This window comes from Oreochromis aureus, linkage group 10 (assembly GCF_013358895.1).
Source record: "Oreochromis aureus strain Israel breed Guangdong linkage group 10, ZZ_aureus, whole genome shotgun sequence".
Taxonomy (NCBI): Eukaryota; Metazoa; Chordata; class Actinopteri; order Cichliformes; family Cichlidae; genus Oreochromis; species Oreochromis aureus.
Window position 1 is genome coordinate 13,345,976 of NC_052951.1, and position 14,051 is coordinate 13,360,026.

Sequence of the window (14,051 nt, forward strand, 5' to 3'; positions counted from 1 at the left end):
CAATCTTCTCTCATTGGCTTAAAACTTCCGTTACTAAATAATGGTTTTAAGACAGCTTTTTTTATTTGAAGCACCTGGACACTGAAATGCCTGGATAATACTTTGTGAGGTGAACCATAGGCTTCCATTTAAAAACATTCGTGAGCAATATTCATAATGAAAAGTATCACATGTTGGAAATTAGTGAGACGGACGCACAGAAAGTATGGTAATTAGGTTGGTTATTTATTTATTTGTTTATTTATTTATTTTATGTTTTTGTTTTTGTTTTTTTTACAAAAGCAGAAGTCTGAATTTAGAGTTTGAATATTGTGGTAACTCAAGTGGAAATTTCCAGATGAGCTAATGTGAGAGGCTAATGTTGTTGAAATATGGAAGTGATTTGTTTTTTCACAGGTACAGCAGAGATAGGTGTTCCTGCTGTCCAATTGCATTCCAGCTTAAACAGCAAAAATTTAAAGGACTCTGACAAATAAGACAACACATACCTTATTTATCCCAAAAGTCAGGAATTCTTTTTTTTACACCATGTAAAATTAATTAAAAAACAAACAAATAAATATGTTAAATAAAATTAAATAAAATATAACAGCAATACATTTAAAAAAAAGTAAAAGATGGATCAATTCTGCAATGAAAATGACCAAATAGACAAACAATAGCCACATTTGCTCACAGTATGTAAATAATTTTAAAAGACAAAATGTCTTTTTGAATGACAGGCTACCTGTAAAATATGTTTGTTATTTTTTTTATAAAAAGTACAAAAAACTCTTTAATCTCTTTGATGAGTCTTGTGACTTTGTCTTGTGACTCAGAGATCCTCTTCTGCATGCCTTGGTTGTAATGGGTGGTTATTTGAGTTAACAGCTACAGTCTACAATGACAAAATGCGCAAAAATAATGTATGCATTCACTAAAATGCACTCAGATTCTTCAATAATCACCTTTCTGCGACCTCCACCTTTTCATGCTCTTGAATAATCCATTAGATTGTAGTCTTATTATCAATCAGCTGATGCATTGATCTGGAACAAAGAGTGCTTTGATTGCAAATGAACAAACTTCAGTCTGTGGTGACTTTTTTGAACTGCATTCACTGTGCCTGTCGCAGCATGTGAGAAAGAATGAGCAGTGCATAGAGCGGCTAACATATGAGCGTGTAACTTAAATGAGTTTTTCAATGGATTTACTGAGCACTACAATTTAATTACACTTTCTAGTATACTTAACAATACCACTGCACTAATTACTGATCAGTAACCGTGTATAGAGTGGGGGAAATGATTGTTTGAGAAATGCTGAGTATGATCAAAAGAGCACCATTCCTACGTTCAAGCACAGAGGTGAAAATATTATGCTTTTGGTTATTTTTCTGCTAAAGGTACAGGACGACTTCACCACATTGAGGGACCAATGAGTTGGGCCATGTACAATAAAATCTTGGACAATAACCTTGTTTGCTCAGCCAGAAGACTAAAGATGGGTCATGGATGACTTTTCCAGCATGGCAGTAGCCAAAACCAAGGCAACAAAGAAGCACTTTAAGATTATGGAGTAGCTTAGCCACTCTCCAAACTCTCTCAGTCCTGTAGAAAATCAGTGGAGGGAGCTGAACCTTTGAGTTTCCAAGTTGCAGCCAAGAAACCTAAAAAAGTTTCTGTAAAGAGGAGCGGGCCGAAATCCCTCGTCAGATGTGCACAAACCTGGTGACCAACTACAAAAAAACTTCTTACTGCCATGCTTGCTAACAAAGGTTTCTCCAACAAGTACAAAATCATGTTTTGATTGGGGCTCAAATACTTACTTCACTGAATGATATGCAAATCATCTTATAATTTTTATGTAATGTTTTCTTTCTGGGTTCTTGGTTAAAATCCTTTCTCTCTCAGTTAAAATAAATCAAATTTGGAGACTGTTAATTTCTTTGTAAGTGAATTCATCAAAAGATCAAAATAGTTATTTCCATCACTGTATCCTGGTCACATTTATTTAGCCGGTTTTCTGGTGACCTTACATATAATTAATATTATTCTAACTAATAATTAATATATTATTATTATGTCTTTGTGTCTGCTTAAAACAATCAAATGTCAGCAAGTCTCTAAACTGCTCATTAGTGGACAAGTCACATGCAGTTTGCATACAAACCAAATCTGCCAGTAGATGATGCAACCATATACATGCTGCAGAGAGCTAACTCCCATCTAAAAAAATGGCTGCATGCAGAGGATCACTTCCTTTGATTTCTCAAATTAAAATGATCCAGCTCTTCTCTCTGCTGAGAGAAAAGCGATAAGAAATGTCAGTAAACATGTATACCATCTCATGGGTTACTGACAGAGATTAGTCAGTGCTATGTCTGATTTGGTGATGTGCAGCACAGAAGCTCCACAGACTTTCAATGCATGCGACCTACAGAAATACTCTGACAGTTCTGCAGTGGCAGTGAATTTATTAGTGATAGGCAGGAGGAGTACAGAGCACCAGTGGATGATTGTGTGGCGTGTTCTGTGAGGGAAAAGCAAAATGATGAGATTTTCTGTCAATTAGGCGTTGCAAGCCCAGTGTACTTGCCTGTGGTCTGCTTTGGGAGCAGCATCAGTGCTGGTGACATGAACAGAATCACTGAAAAGGCTAACTCTGCGATTGCCAGCAAACTAGTCACTTTTGAAGCTGTGGTGAAGCTGTGGTGTCAGTGAGCAAACTTTAAACTCCATCATGGGTAATCCTGTCCCCCTCTGCATCACTGACAGGCAGCGGATCACCTTTTCCAACAGACTGTTTCAGCTCCACTGCCACAAGGACAGATATAGGAAATCTCTCAGACCAAATGCTACCAACCTCTATAATTCAAAAATGTCTGTCAGAGAGTCATCTGCCAGATACACTAATAATAATAATAATTTCTTAAATATGGGTTAAACAAACTGTTGCTCATCTGATTACGTGTCTAATCATGATCATATCATCCTGAGAGGATTATTTAGGAACCAAAAACTAGACCTTGCTGCTAGACCAACTAATACACTCTACTCCACCTGATCAGTGGCTGTTATTCTCTTGCTTGTTCAGTGAGTATTGTAATGTATACAGTAATTTTATAAAACTCACAATAGTGAAGTAAAATGAGTGAGAGTTAAAAGATTTTAAAAAAGGATTTAACAACCAAGTTGTTCCATCCAGATTCCAGTCCAGAAGGTGGCAGTATTAGCCGTAAAAGCTGTTCTCCAACCGCCATTGAAAAAGAAGAAGAAACAAGAGGGCGCCTGTGCCCCTCCCTTGCTTCGTTAGGATGTATTTTTTGTGTAGCTGGATTGTTTATGACGCGGTTCTCTGGTTCTGTTAGCTTGACAGCTTATCAAGCGTATAATGTTGTGAAAAAGCAAAACAAAAAACTCGGTTGTGGCGTTTTTCTCGTTCGATACTGTGCTTTGTGCAAGATAGATCTAAAAGAGGATCAGGACTAGCTAGCATTAAGTGCTGCTTAGTCGTAAGACAGGATTACATTTGTTAGCTTTAGCGTAATGTTGGACCGGAAAGTTGTTATTTGACGACTCCCGGGCTCGGGCATTGAAATATCAGTGTTAACATAGAGGACGTTACAAGCGCATATGTAATACCTTTCAGTCATTGGCAGGTTAGGCTTATACACAGCTGCCTGGAAACTAGGCTAGCTAGCGAACTACATTGTCGTTAGCATGGCGTCAGATACAAGTGACACGGAGGAATTCTATGATGCTCCAGAGGACCCCAATTTTACTCCGTCTCCACAAGTGTAAGAAAAAACCTTTTGCCAATATTACTTTTGAAAACGGTGGTAAATGAACACGCGTTCCTGCCTGTTTTTGTCTTGTCTCATATGTATCTAGCTAGCGTAGTATTGACAGCTAACGTTAGATTTGCAAAATGGCCATTTTTTCATGAAAAGCATGAACTCAAGCTGCTTCAAAGCCAAGTCATGTGCCGTGTGCAAAATACGACCCAGTCTGTTTTGTATTTAGATGCCGAATATTAATTATATTCTGTCATACAGTGCTTGTGTTCACCAGCTAATCAATGCAGGTACAGGAGAGTCTAAACCTCAAAACACTCACAAGTCACATGATGACAGTAGGATTTGGACTGAACGAACAGGTTTCTTATGAAAGCTGAAACCACAATGCAAATTTACAGTTTTCATTCAAAACACAGCTTGTTGGAATAACAAAAAACCCCGACTGAAGGTAGCAGTAGCTTACAAAACAGTATTTTTGTATGATCCGCTGTATGACAGCTCGATTAGAGATTAAAAATGTAATGTACATTTTAAAGATGTATTTTGTGGGCGCTTAAAAGGAAGAGGTTACTGAACCACCCTGTAAATGTTTAAAGTATCTGGTCTGTTGCTTCTAATATTGTTTCTGATCAAAAGTTCTATATGAGGTAAAAGTTATCTAACTCAGATACATCGTCTCAACTGCTTAGGTGACAGATAAAATGATAAAAAGTTAGACTTTTGTGTTGTATTTGGTTTTTTTCCCCCTGGTTTATAAGTTTAGCCTATATCAGTTTTAAACCATGTGTTTTGTGTTTCTTAGGTCTCCAGCAAAGTTCGTCATTCCTTCACCTCAGGTATGTTTATCTAAATCTAGGCACTGTTGAAACAAGGTGTCATGGGTTGTGCTGAGTTGCTCTTGGAATGATTACTACTTACTCTATAGTTCAAAGTAATATGGCAAAAAATAGTGACTTTTGATTTTTTCAGATTCATATATACATAAACACTATTAGTTTGTAGCTTGTCTATAGTTTTCCTGTCTCTGAATGACCTTTGGGAAGGAGTGACTACAGTAAAAAACATAGAGATCTATGCATTTCCAGTTATGTTTAATAAACATATGTGTCTGTAATACAAATGAAACCCCAAATACTATACATACATTCTAAAAATCATATCTTTCTTCATTAATCTTGCTTTATCCATGTTTATCTCTATGAAAGGTGCAGATTTTTTCCTATATCTTTGATGATTGTGTGTAAACGGCTATGAGCAATACCGTTCCTAAACACCTTCGTGTACTAACAGTACAAGGTCCCCTCCAAGCTCATGGCAATGTAATGTGTTTTTTGACGACTACCTTTATGTTACCTCTCAGTAACATTTGCATTACTTTGCATGTTTTGCTTTTTTTTTCGTGTTTTTTTTTTTTTTTTTTCATGACCTCGCAAAAAAATTTGCATTTCATCTGACCCATCGTAAAAGGCTTTACTGTTTTATGATGTGGTGTCATGTGGTATACTAGACTGCTGCTGGTTGTGACAGCAGTGAGAGTCAGGACACCCTCAGCTGTATATGTACTTATGACTGCAGAGTTGGGTTAGAGATCGTTGCTGTCAAGACTTGTTTTTTACAGTTATGGCTGTGACAAGTTTTAGCGGTGCAACATTGATTATTCACAGCGGTTTTGTCTGTGTGTGTGTGTGTGTGTGTGTGTGTGTGTGTGTGTGTGTGTATACGTACTGATGGTGTTGTTCCTGCTCCTGTTCCATCATTATAATAATGTTTGTCCAGGATGAACATTGCAACTGAGCAGTCACATTGTTGTCATGTCATAGCTTTGGAATGCGGAGGAAAAAGAAAAAATGCCTTTCTTTATATAAAAATCCTGAAATTGTAGGCATTTCAAATATTTTCCTTATTATTTTATGAATTATGACAAATATGTTATCAAGTTACGTTCGCCAAATTTAGGTTAGTTGGTTTTCTTGTGATAGTTTTTAATGGCGTTTTTAAAGAAGATAACTTCTTGCCTCATGCTAACTGAATGCTCAGACAATGTGATTAGTCATTTGCAAGTTTGATTCTGAACCAGTATGATGTTAGTTACATGTTAGCTGATGCTGATAGCTGTCCAGGATAAGAGTTTGATGCTACTGTATGTTGGTAGTATGACACATTTGTCACTGAAGACCTGATCTGGACCAACAAACAACCAAACTTTTCAAATGGATCATCAGGAATGCAAAGCAGGTTGTCAGAGAAAACAAGTTACTGCAATGAAATGCACAAATAATTGCAAGGAAAAACAAAAATAATATAAATGCTATTGCAAGGTGATGCAAACGTTAAAGACGACAATCACCTGATCTCACTCCATGCAGGAAATGGGACATAAATAGGAGAGCGGTATACAAATTTTGAGTGGTAACAAGATGTGGACATTACTTTCAATCTAGAAAAGCCATTTGTTATATCATAAGCTGGCAGTTACACAAGCAATTAATATAAAGGTAAACAAAGAATTATTACATAACATAACCTCCAAGACTGTGTTGATGAATATCATAAGATACAAAAACACCTCAACTCTAGGTTTCCATTTGTGTTGATATGCCTGAATAACTGTAATTTAGCTGTCATGTTACTGTTGATATTTCTGCTGTGTGTGTGTGTATTGTTAGTACATGTTGGTAAATGGTCTACATGTTTGTTTGTTTTTTCGAAACAGCTTTTGCACAGTTCAGTAAACGTTGCGCAAGATTTGAGCTGTGCCACTTCTGAGACTCAGCAAGATGATTCGTTACAGGTATGTTTCTCTAGTCCTGTGCAGTGTCACAACTGTGTTTTTAATGTGGGTCTCATCCTTGCTTAGAGTTTTGTGTTAAATTCTGTGCAAAGAGAAACACATTTTCTTAGAGATGAGCTATAACGTAAAAAAATAGATGCTGTATTGTTAAATTGACTGTGTTTTCTCTTCTCTTAGATCATTGATAGTATCATCGAAGAGAGTCAAAAGGGAGACGTAGGTGAGGTGGCTCAGCTGTTAGATCAGCTGTATGTTGATGTAGCATCAGAGCCAAATGAGCAGAATAATGGTGACACAGTCCCTGGGGAGCTGGCTGTGCCAGCTGTTGAACCCCAGGTCGTCGAGAGGTCAGAGGAACAACGGATTAGCATAGTATCAAACGGCGAGTGCTCTATACCTGCTCTCGAGCCCACAGATCTCCCAGGGCCATCAGCTGGCTCACAAGAACATGTTCAGCCTCCAGACATCACCAGCACCATAGGACAGAGTCAGCCCAGCCTGTCTGTTGTGGTTGCAGAAGGTGGTCAGGAGCCAAGACCGGCTGACATCTTAGACCAGGTTCCCTTGACTGACAGGCCAGCTGACTCGGACTCCTCTGGGTCTTTAAAACCTCAGCAGTTCACAGTGGAGCCAGACATTGTAGCTAGCACAAAGAAGCCTCCTCCCTCACGCCCACCCCCTCCAAGCGGGGGTCCTCCTGCAAGACCTCCTCCACCATCTCGGCCGAAATTACCCACCAAGAAGTTACAGGAGTGTGTTAGGCCAAGTGGGCTGGAAGGTAGGCAATACAGTGCAATTTTAATGGGTCTCAATGTCAAACGTGTTGCATCAATCCAGTGTGTGATTTTAAACTGTTACTTTTTATATGTACTTATCTGCCGCATCATATGAATCACACTAACATAAAGCAGACAGAAAAAGAAGACCAGTTTTTTGTATAAAGTTTTTTTGTTGTGTTGCGTGATTTTTCCAGTGTCTGGTGTCAGTGTGGTCAGCAGTGATTCTCTGGAGCCATCTGGCCTCCTGTCTCCTGGCAGCACTGTGAGAAGTCTAACCAAAGAGCTGCAGCATTCCTTGGATCTGGCCAGTGCTACCAGTGGAGACAAGGTGGTGACGGCACAGGTGAGTGAGGCTCAGACCTCTTTTTGGTGCTAAAAAAGGAATTTAAATATTGTGCAGGAATTTATATTTTATTTATTTATTATTTTTCTTATTTATTTTTTTTTAGGAAAATGAAGATGAACAGACCTCATCTCAGAGCGGAGGACAGACCCCAGGCCCTCAACGTCCTCGGTCAAACTCTGGCAGAGAACTGACAGATGAAGTAAGAGTCTGTTTTTGTGTGTGCTTGACTCCAAGCCACAACCTAAAATCGACACATTCCTGGCACTGGTCGTCTTTGCAACAAAAATATGCTTGTGGGCATCTTAAAACAGGAAATCTTGGCCAGTGTGATGATCAAGAATTTAGACACTGGGGAAGAAATTCCTCTAATTCAGGCGGAGGAGAAACTTCCTGCTGGGATCAACCCTCTCACTCTGCACATTATGAGGAGGACCAAGGAGTACATCACGTAAGCAGAAAATTATTTACGTGGGCTAACTCAAGTTGCTGTTGTCAAATTTAATTTAAAACTGTTCAAATCACAGCTTATTAAACAAGTCAATGAGGGAAAGATTAGGCTGAAGCCAAACACTTGACCTTCAGATCAGATTCCCAGAAAAGAAGGTTTTCCCTGTTGAGGGAATACGCTGATTACAATGGGTTGCACTGATATTGCTCACATAAGTTTCCCATGGAAAACACGGTTAAGCTTTATCATCTAAAACAAGAACCTGGTAAAGTTTCCAGACGACGCTGATATATTTTTGGCTTTGCAGGAATGATGCAGCACAGTCAGATGATGATGAGAAGACTCAGACTCCAATGACAGACACAGACGGTGGAAAACTAAAACAGAGAACGTAAGGACTACTGATTTTTTTGTTGCCTTTTGCTGAAACTTACTGTATTTCCCTCTTTCACAACATCATCTAATTTAAAGTATATTAATGGTTTGTTGGTATTTCTGAGCAGGACCCAATTAAAAAAATTCCTCGGCAAGTCAGTGAAGAAGGCCAAGCACCTGGCTGAGGAGTACGGAGAGAAGGCAGTCAACAAAGTGAAAAGTGTTCGTGATGAAGGTAAAAAAAAAAAAAAAGAGACTGAAGTGAAAGGATGTTGTGCAGAGGCAGTTGTATTTTTTTTAAACCATACAGCTTACATTCATGTTCCTGTTGCCTAAACATTACAAGAAAATGTCCTGTCCAACTACAACCCTAGTTGTCGGTATAACATGTTGTGTCCGTAAGACTTGTGAAATGCCAACTGTTTTTTGTGTGTGCTTTTTTTTTTTAAGCACCAGAAAGAAAAAAAATGAATTAAAAATACAGTTTGCTTAAACACAAGAAGATAAATAGTCTTTGAATCTGTCTCAGTTGTACGTGTTCACTATTAGGGCTTTGACTGTGAGCACAGAACCCCTATGAGTCCAAGAGTGCAGAAATACAGAGCTGGTTATGTGCATAATGAGTCTGACTTTAAGAATATCCCAAATGCCAACACAGGCTTGTGAAATGACCCTGATACACTTCTTCTTTTTGTTTATCCTACACTCAGTCTTCCATACAGATCAGGATGATCCATCATCGAGCGACGATGAGGGCATGCCTTACACCAGGCAGGCCAAGTTCAAGGCAGCGCATAGCTTCAAGGGTCCCTTTGACTTTGACCAGATTAAGGTTGTGCAGGACCTCAGTGGAGAGCACATGGTGGGATTATCTTAGCATGTTATTTTATGCACTGACACACACTGTGTGATACTACATGCTTGTATTAAGAGATCTTTGTTTGTTTGTTTTTGTTTTTTAAGGGGGCCGTTTGGACAATGAAGTTTTCTCACTGTGGGAGGCTGCTGGCAACTGCAGGCCAAGATAATGTGGTTCGCATTTGGGTCCTGAAAACGGCATTTGATTACTTCAATAATATGAGATTAAAGTACAATACTGAAGGTAAGCGCATTAGCAACATATTTGATTTCTTTTTTATTTGTATGATAATTGATTATTTTAATATATAAAAAAAATTCAGCTGCCTGTCATTTTGCTTTGAAGGAGCCATATTTTTTTTTTTTTTTTTTTTTTAACAATAGTTCTTGAGGCCCTCTGATCTATAACAGACAACATAGCAAAGAAACAATTTTAAATTTATAGTATGGAACCGATAGTTTCAGCAGTCTCCCTCCAGGAATCTGCTGACATTTGTGAGTGTTTATATTGATGCCATGATTATTTTTTTATTATACATGATGATTAGTATTCTCTCAGTGATAAATTCAAAAGCCCTGGCAAAAAGGTAGCTGGAAATGTATACGGGGACTCAACGATACTAAACAGGCTCCGTTTCTAGGGAGGTGCAGGTCAGGTTATGCCTTAGGCTTTCAGAGGGGTTTGTGGTTACAATGTAGCTATGGCGGAGATTTCCCACTGAAGCATAAATCCCCAGCAAGAAATAGGAAAAAGTCCAGCAAAGGACCTGAGAGATGCAGGACCTTGCGCTGATCTATCGCCTGTTCACTGAAGCCTCATCAGAAATGGTCTCAGTGAAAGGTTGGCTGTCAAGAAGCCATTCTTAAGGAAGGAGAACAGGGAGAAAAGCCTGAGGTAAGCCAAGTTACACAGAAACTGGGCTGAAAATCAGTGACAGCAGGTCTCATGGAGTGATGGATCCAAATTTGGCATTTCTGGTTTAAGTTGTCAGTGTATATATGGAAGGGATCAGGAAAGGGGTTCCACAATGAGGATGCGGCCAGTGCTACTGGAGATCAAAACTGAAGAAATTTTGAATGCAGAAAAATCTGATTTTGACATATTCCTGAACATGTGGCAGTCAGTGTAACAAAGCATACCTGGATAGAACGACGGAGTGGAACACTATCAGTCAGCTTTGAATGTCCTTCCAGAAGCCTGCAGAACTATTCCTGAAGACTACTTAAAGAAATGACTAGAAAGCTTCTCAAGCTGCCAACTCTGTTTTTGCCCTATATACAGCATCTGATGTATGTTTACACATGCTTTAGTAAATAGTTTGTTACGCCTATTTAACATTTTCCTAGCCAAATATAAAGAAATTAAGACTCAAGACTTTTCCAGAAGATGTTCAAGTTCTTGTTAGAGAAACCTTCCTTTGTTTTTGTTTTTTCTTCTCCAGGTCGAGTGTCACCTTCTCCTTCTCAGGAAAGTTTATGTTCTTCTAAATCTGACACTGAGACTGGGGTGAGTGATGACACTAACACAAAAATCAGACATTTTTAAGCTATTTTTGTTCCAGATGTGTATCTAAGTGACATTTTTATTGTAGGCAAGTTGTATTCCAGAGGACCCAGACACGGAAGATAGAAATGCCCCTTTCCGTCAAGTCCCTTTCTGCAAGTACAAGGGTCACACGGCTGATCTGTTGGACTTATCCTGGTCAAAGGTGATTAAAGCACCCTGTTAAGTTTTTGTACCCCGACACGTTATCTTCTCTCTTGTCTCACCTTTTCTAAATGTTTTTTTGTCTAGAACTTTTTCCTGCTCTCCTCTTCTATGGATAAAACAGTCAGGTTATGGCACATATCCAGGCGAGAGTGTCTCTGCTGCTTTCAGCACATTGATTTTGTCACAGCCATTGCTTTCCATCCCAGGGTACGTTAAGTCACCTTGCATTACTTCTCTCAGCGCAAATCATACATCTATTAATTTGGTCTCACAGACTCTATTCATAGTAAGTTTTTTTTTCCTTGTTACTCAGGATGACAGGTACTTTTTAAGCGGCTCTCTAGATGGAAAACTACGGCTCTGGAACATTCCAGATAAGAAGGTGGCTTTGTGGAATGAGGTGGATGGCCAAACCCGGCTCATCACTGCTGCCAACTTCTGCCAAAATGGGAAATATGCAGTGATTGGCACCTATGATGGTCGATGTATCTTCTATGACACAGAGGTATCCACATATGCTGCTTTATCCAGCCAATGCATGGTTTAATTATTTCTTTATAATACTTTTTTTCGTGAACACACCCATTCAAATATGAAGCAAATGCATTTTTCTGTTTGCACCTTGTCTTTAGCGTCTGAAATACCACACGCAAATTCATGTGCGGTCCACCAGAGGAAGGAACAAAGTGGGACGCAAGATCACTGGCATTGAACCTCTGCCTGGAGAAAATAAGGTAACAGCTGGCCATCACTACAAATACATCTGCAGTGGGTTGTCAATAGGGCTCGGTAAATTGCGGTTTACCAGACCATCTTTGTTTCAAGGCTTTCATAGCTTATTTTTTCAGATTTAAAGAGAAAAAAATATATATAAAGAGAAATAAAATATTTAAAGATATCAGCCAGTAAAAATTTGAAGGACTGACCTGGGGCTGTTGGGTGTTGCTGAATTGCTAACATTATGATGGTGTAGATGTTAATAATTAAAGTCTTGTTTTCTGCAGCACAAAATTTTGCATCAAAGTTCAGGGCAAACTTCAGAATGCTGATATGCGCTGGTTCATTGAACTAATCGATGGAATACTCGATTACTAAGATAATCGACAGCTACAGCCCTAGTTGTCGGTATAACAAGTCGTGTCCGTAAGACTTGTGAAATGCCAAATGTTGAACTGTACCCTTTGCTCATAGATTTTGGTGACATCAAATGATTCCCGCATTCGCCTTTATGACCTGAGGGACTTGTCTCTATCAATGAAGTACAAGGGTTATGTCAACAGTAGCAGCCAGATTAAGGCCAGCTTCAGGTAAGGATGTACATTTCAAGTCCATCTCCACAAGCTGCAGTTTTAAGTAGCACCCCTGACTCCAAACTCTGCTTCTACTTTTTATTTTATTTTTTTCTCAGTTTCTAACCTTCACCATGGACAAAAGCTCTTTTATTGTATTGACACAGTATGTTGCAGTAAACCTGTTTGGCTTTTTTCCTGTAGTCATGACTACTCCTTCATAGTAAGCGGCTCAGAGGACAAGTACATATACATCTGGAGCACTTACCATGACTTGAGCAAATTCACATCTGTACGGCGGGACCGCAATGACTTCTGGGAAGGGATTAAAGGTAACTGTGTTTGTGCTAAGTGGCAAACACCCTTTAATGTAAGCAGCCTTATTTCTCAGTTCTCCTGTGATTGGGCCGCCACTAAAGAGTTTTTCTCTTTCAGCACACAACGCTGTGGTCACATCAGCCATTTTCGCACCCCACCCAGGCCTTATTGTCCCACAGGAGAGTGGTGCAGAGAAGCCAGAAGCAGAGTGTAAGAGCCTGGACTCCACAGACTCTGAAACAATACCCTCAGGTATGCCCCCTTTAATTTGCATATGACTCGAGATTTCTTAAAGCGTCACAGTTCAGTGGCGTAAAGTTGTAATGCGGTTTGCTCTCTTTGCAGGAGCATTAAAGACAGATCACACAGAAGTTCTTCTCTCTGCTGACTTCACTGGAGCCATCAAGGTTTTTATCAATGTAAAAAAATACTGAGCATTTTAGAGGCTCTTGGCTCTTCAGGTTCAGGCCTGTCTATCAGTGATCAGTCCTAAAGGTTGAGGACAACTTGTCTCGGAGCCTTGTAAGGTCACTAAGTACCTAGTGGTACTGAGACAAAGTTGTCTGTAGTAGCTGTTTTGGGTAAACAGGGACCCTAAAATAAAAGGGAATAGGTGGAATAAATAGACTGTAAATGGACAAAGTGAGGTTCCTTACCGCTTTTGTTTTTAAATCTTTGATACCAGACAACTGTGAACAGTTTGGTCTGAACGAAAGATCTGGACATGTCAAGCGTGAACAGAAACTAAATCTGTTCAGATACGCACGTGTACATTTCAGGCTGTATGGTCAGGGCTGACTATAGCTAGAAGACTATCTGTAACAGTATGGGGCACCTTATGTTTTCTTTGGCTACCACATTTCAGAAGAAATTTAGAGAAGCAAGGCACTGATGTTGGTCAGATTTTCATGTTTTGTGTTAAGATGCATTTGTCTCAAGGTGTCTAAAGCTGGACTGTAATGTCATTTACAAAATATTTGTGCCTACAGAGTCTAGATTGCTTTCTAAATTACACTTCTAAAGCTTTCCTCTTACTTTATCAGACATTTCAGCAGATAACAAAATTTTCAGTGCAGGAGATGTGTGGCTACTAATGATCGGGGCTGGGCATCTTAAATTTGTGTTTCAGAACCAGTATTGAGTCAAGTACTTTTGATACATTTCTTTGTTCAATGAAAGCACATTTCATTCTATAAAATAGTTGTGTAAATTTACTGTGTAACATTGCATACTTAATGCTTTTGTAAACAAATGCTCTATTACTTTCCTCAATAAAAATCCACACAAACTAAAAGAGTGCTTGTCGATAAGTCATTGTTAACTTAACATTTTAAAGCTTTTTCTCACTGATCATATCT

General features: G+C 39.0%; 1 protein-coding gene across 1 annotated transcript; it reads left to right on the plus strand.

Annotated features, from left to right (window-relative positions):
- The first annotated feature begins 3,254 nt into the window (after positions 1-3,254).
- On the plus strand, positions 3,255-13,996 carry wdr44 (WD repeat domain 44). Its single transcript, XM_031760047.2, has 20 exons — positions 3,255-3,778; positions 4,581-4,614; positions 6,492-6,569; positions 6,747-7,347; positions 7,543-7,691; positions 7,798-7,893; positions 8,006-8,142; positions 8,450-8,533; positions 8,646-8,752; positions 9,228-9,379; positions 9,481-9,619; positions 10,818-10,882; positions 10,968-11,084; positions 11,171-11,293; positions 11,400-11,591; positions 11,719-11,820; positions 12,278-12,393; positions 12,580-12,707; positions 12,811-12,945; positions 13,039-13,996. Exons 1-20 carry the CDS (start codon positions 3,702-3,704, stop codon positions 13,125-13,127), a joined length of 2,721 nt encoding a protein of 906 aa, XP_031615907.1. The 5' UTR covers positions 3,255-3,701; the 3' UTR covers positions 13,128-13,996.
- The last annotated feature ends 55 nt before the right edge of the window (positions 13,997-14,051 follow it).

What these genes read in the sequence shown, in the direction of transcription:
- wdr44 (XM_031760047.2), top strand. Translation starts at nt 3,702, where the DNA reads ATGGCGTCAGATACAAGTGACACGGAGGAATTCTATGATGCTCCAGAG. An exon ending in TCGTCATTCCTTCACCTCAG is followed by an intron (nt 4,615 to 6,491) that starts GTATGTTTATCT and finishes TTTTCGAAACAG; the next exon opens with CTTTTGCACAGTTCAGTAAA. An exon ending in CAGATTAAGGCCAGCTTCAG is followed by an intron (nt 12,394 to 12,579) that starts GTAAGGATGTAC and finishes TTTTTCCTGTAG; the next exon opens with TCATGACTACTCCTTCATAG.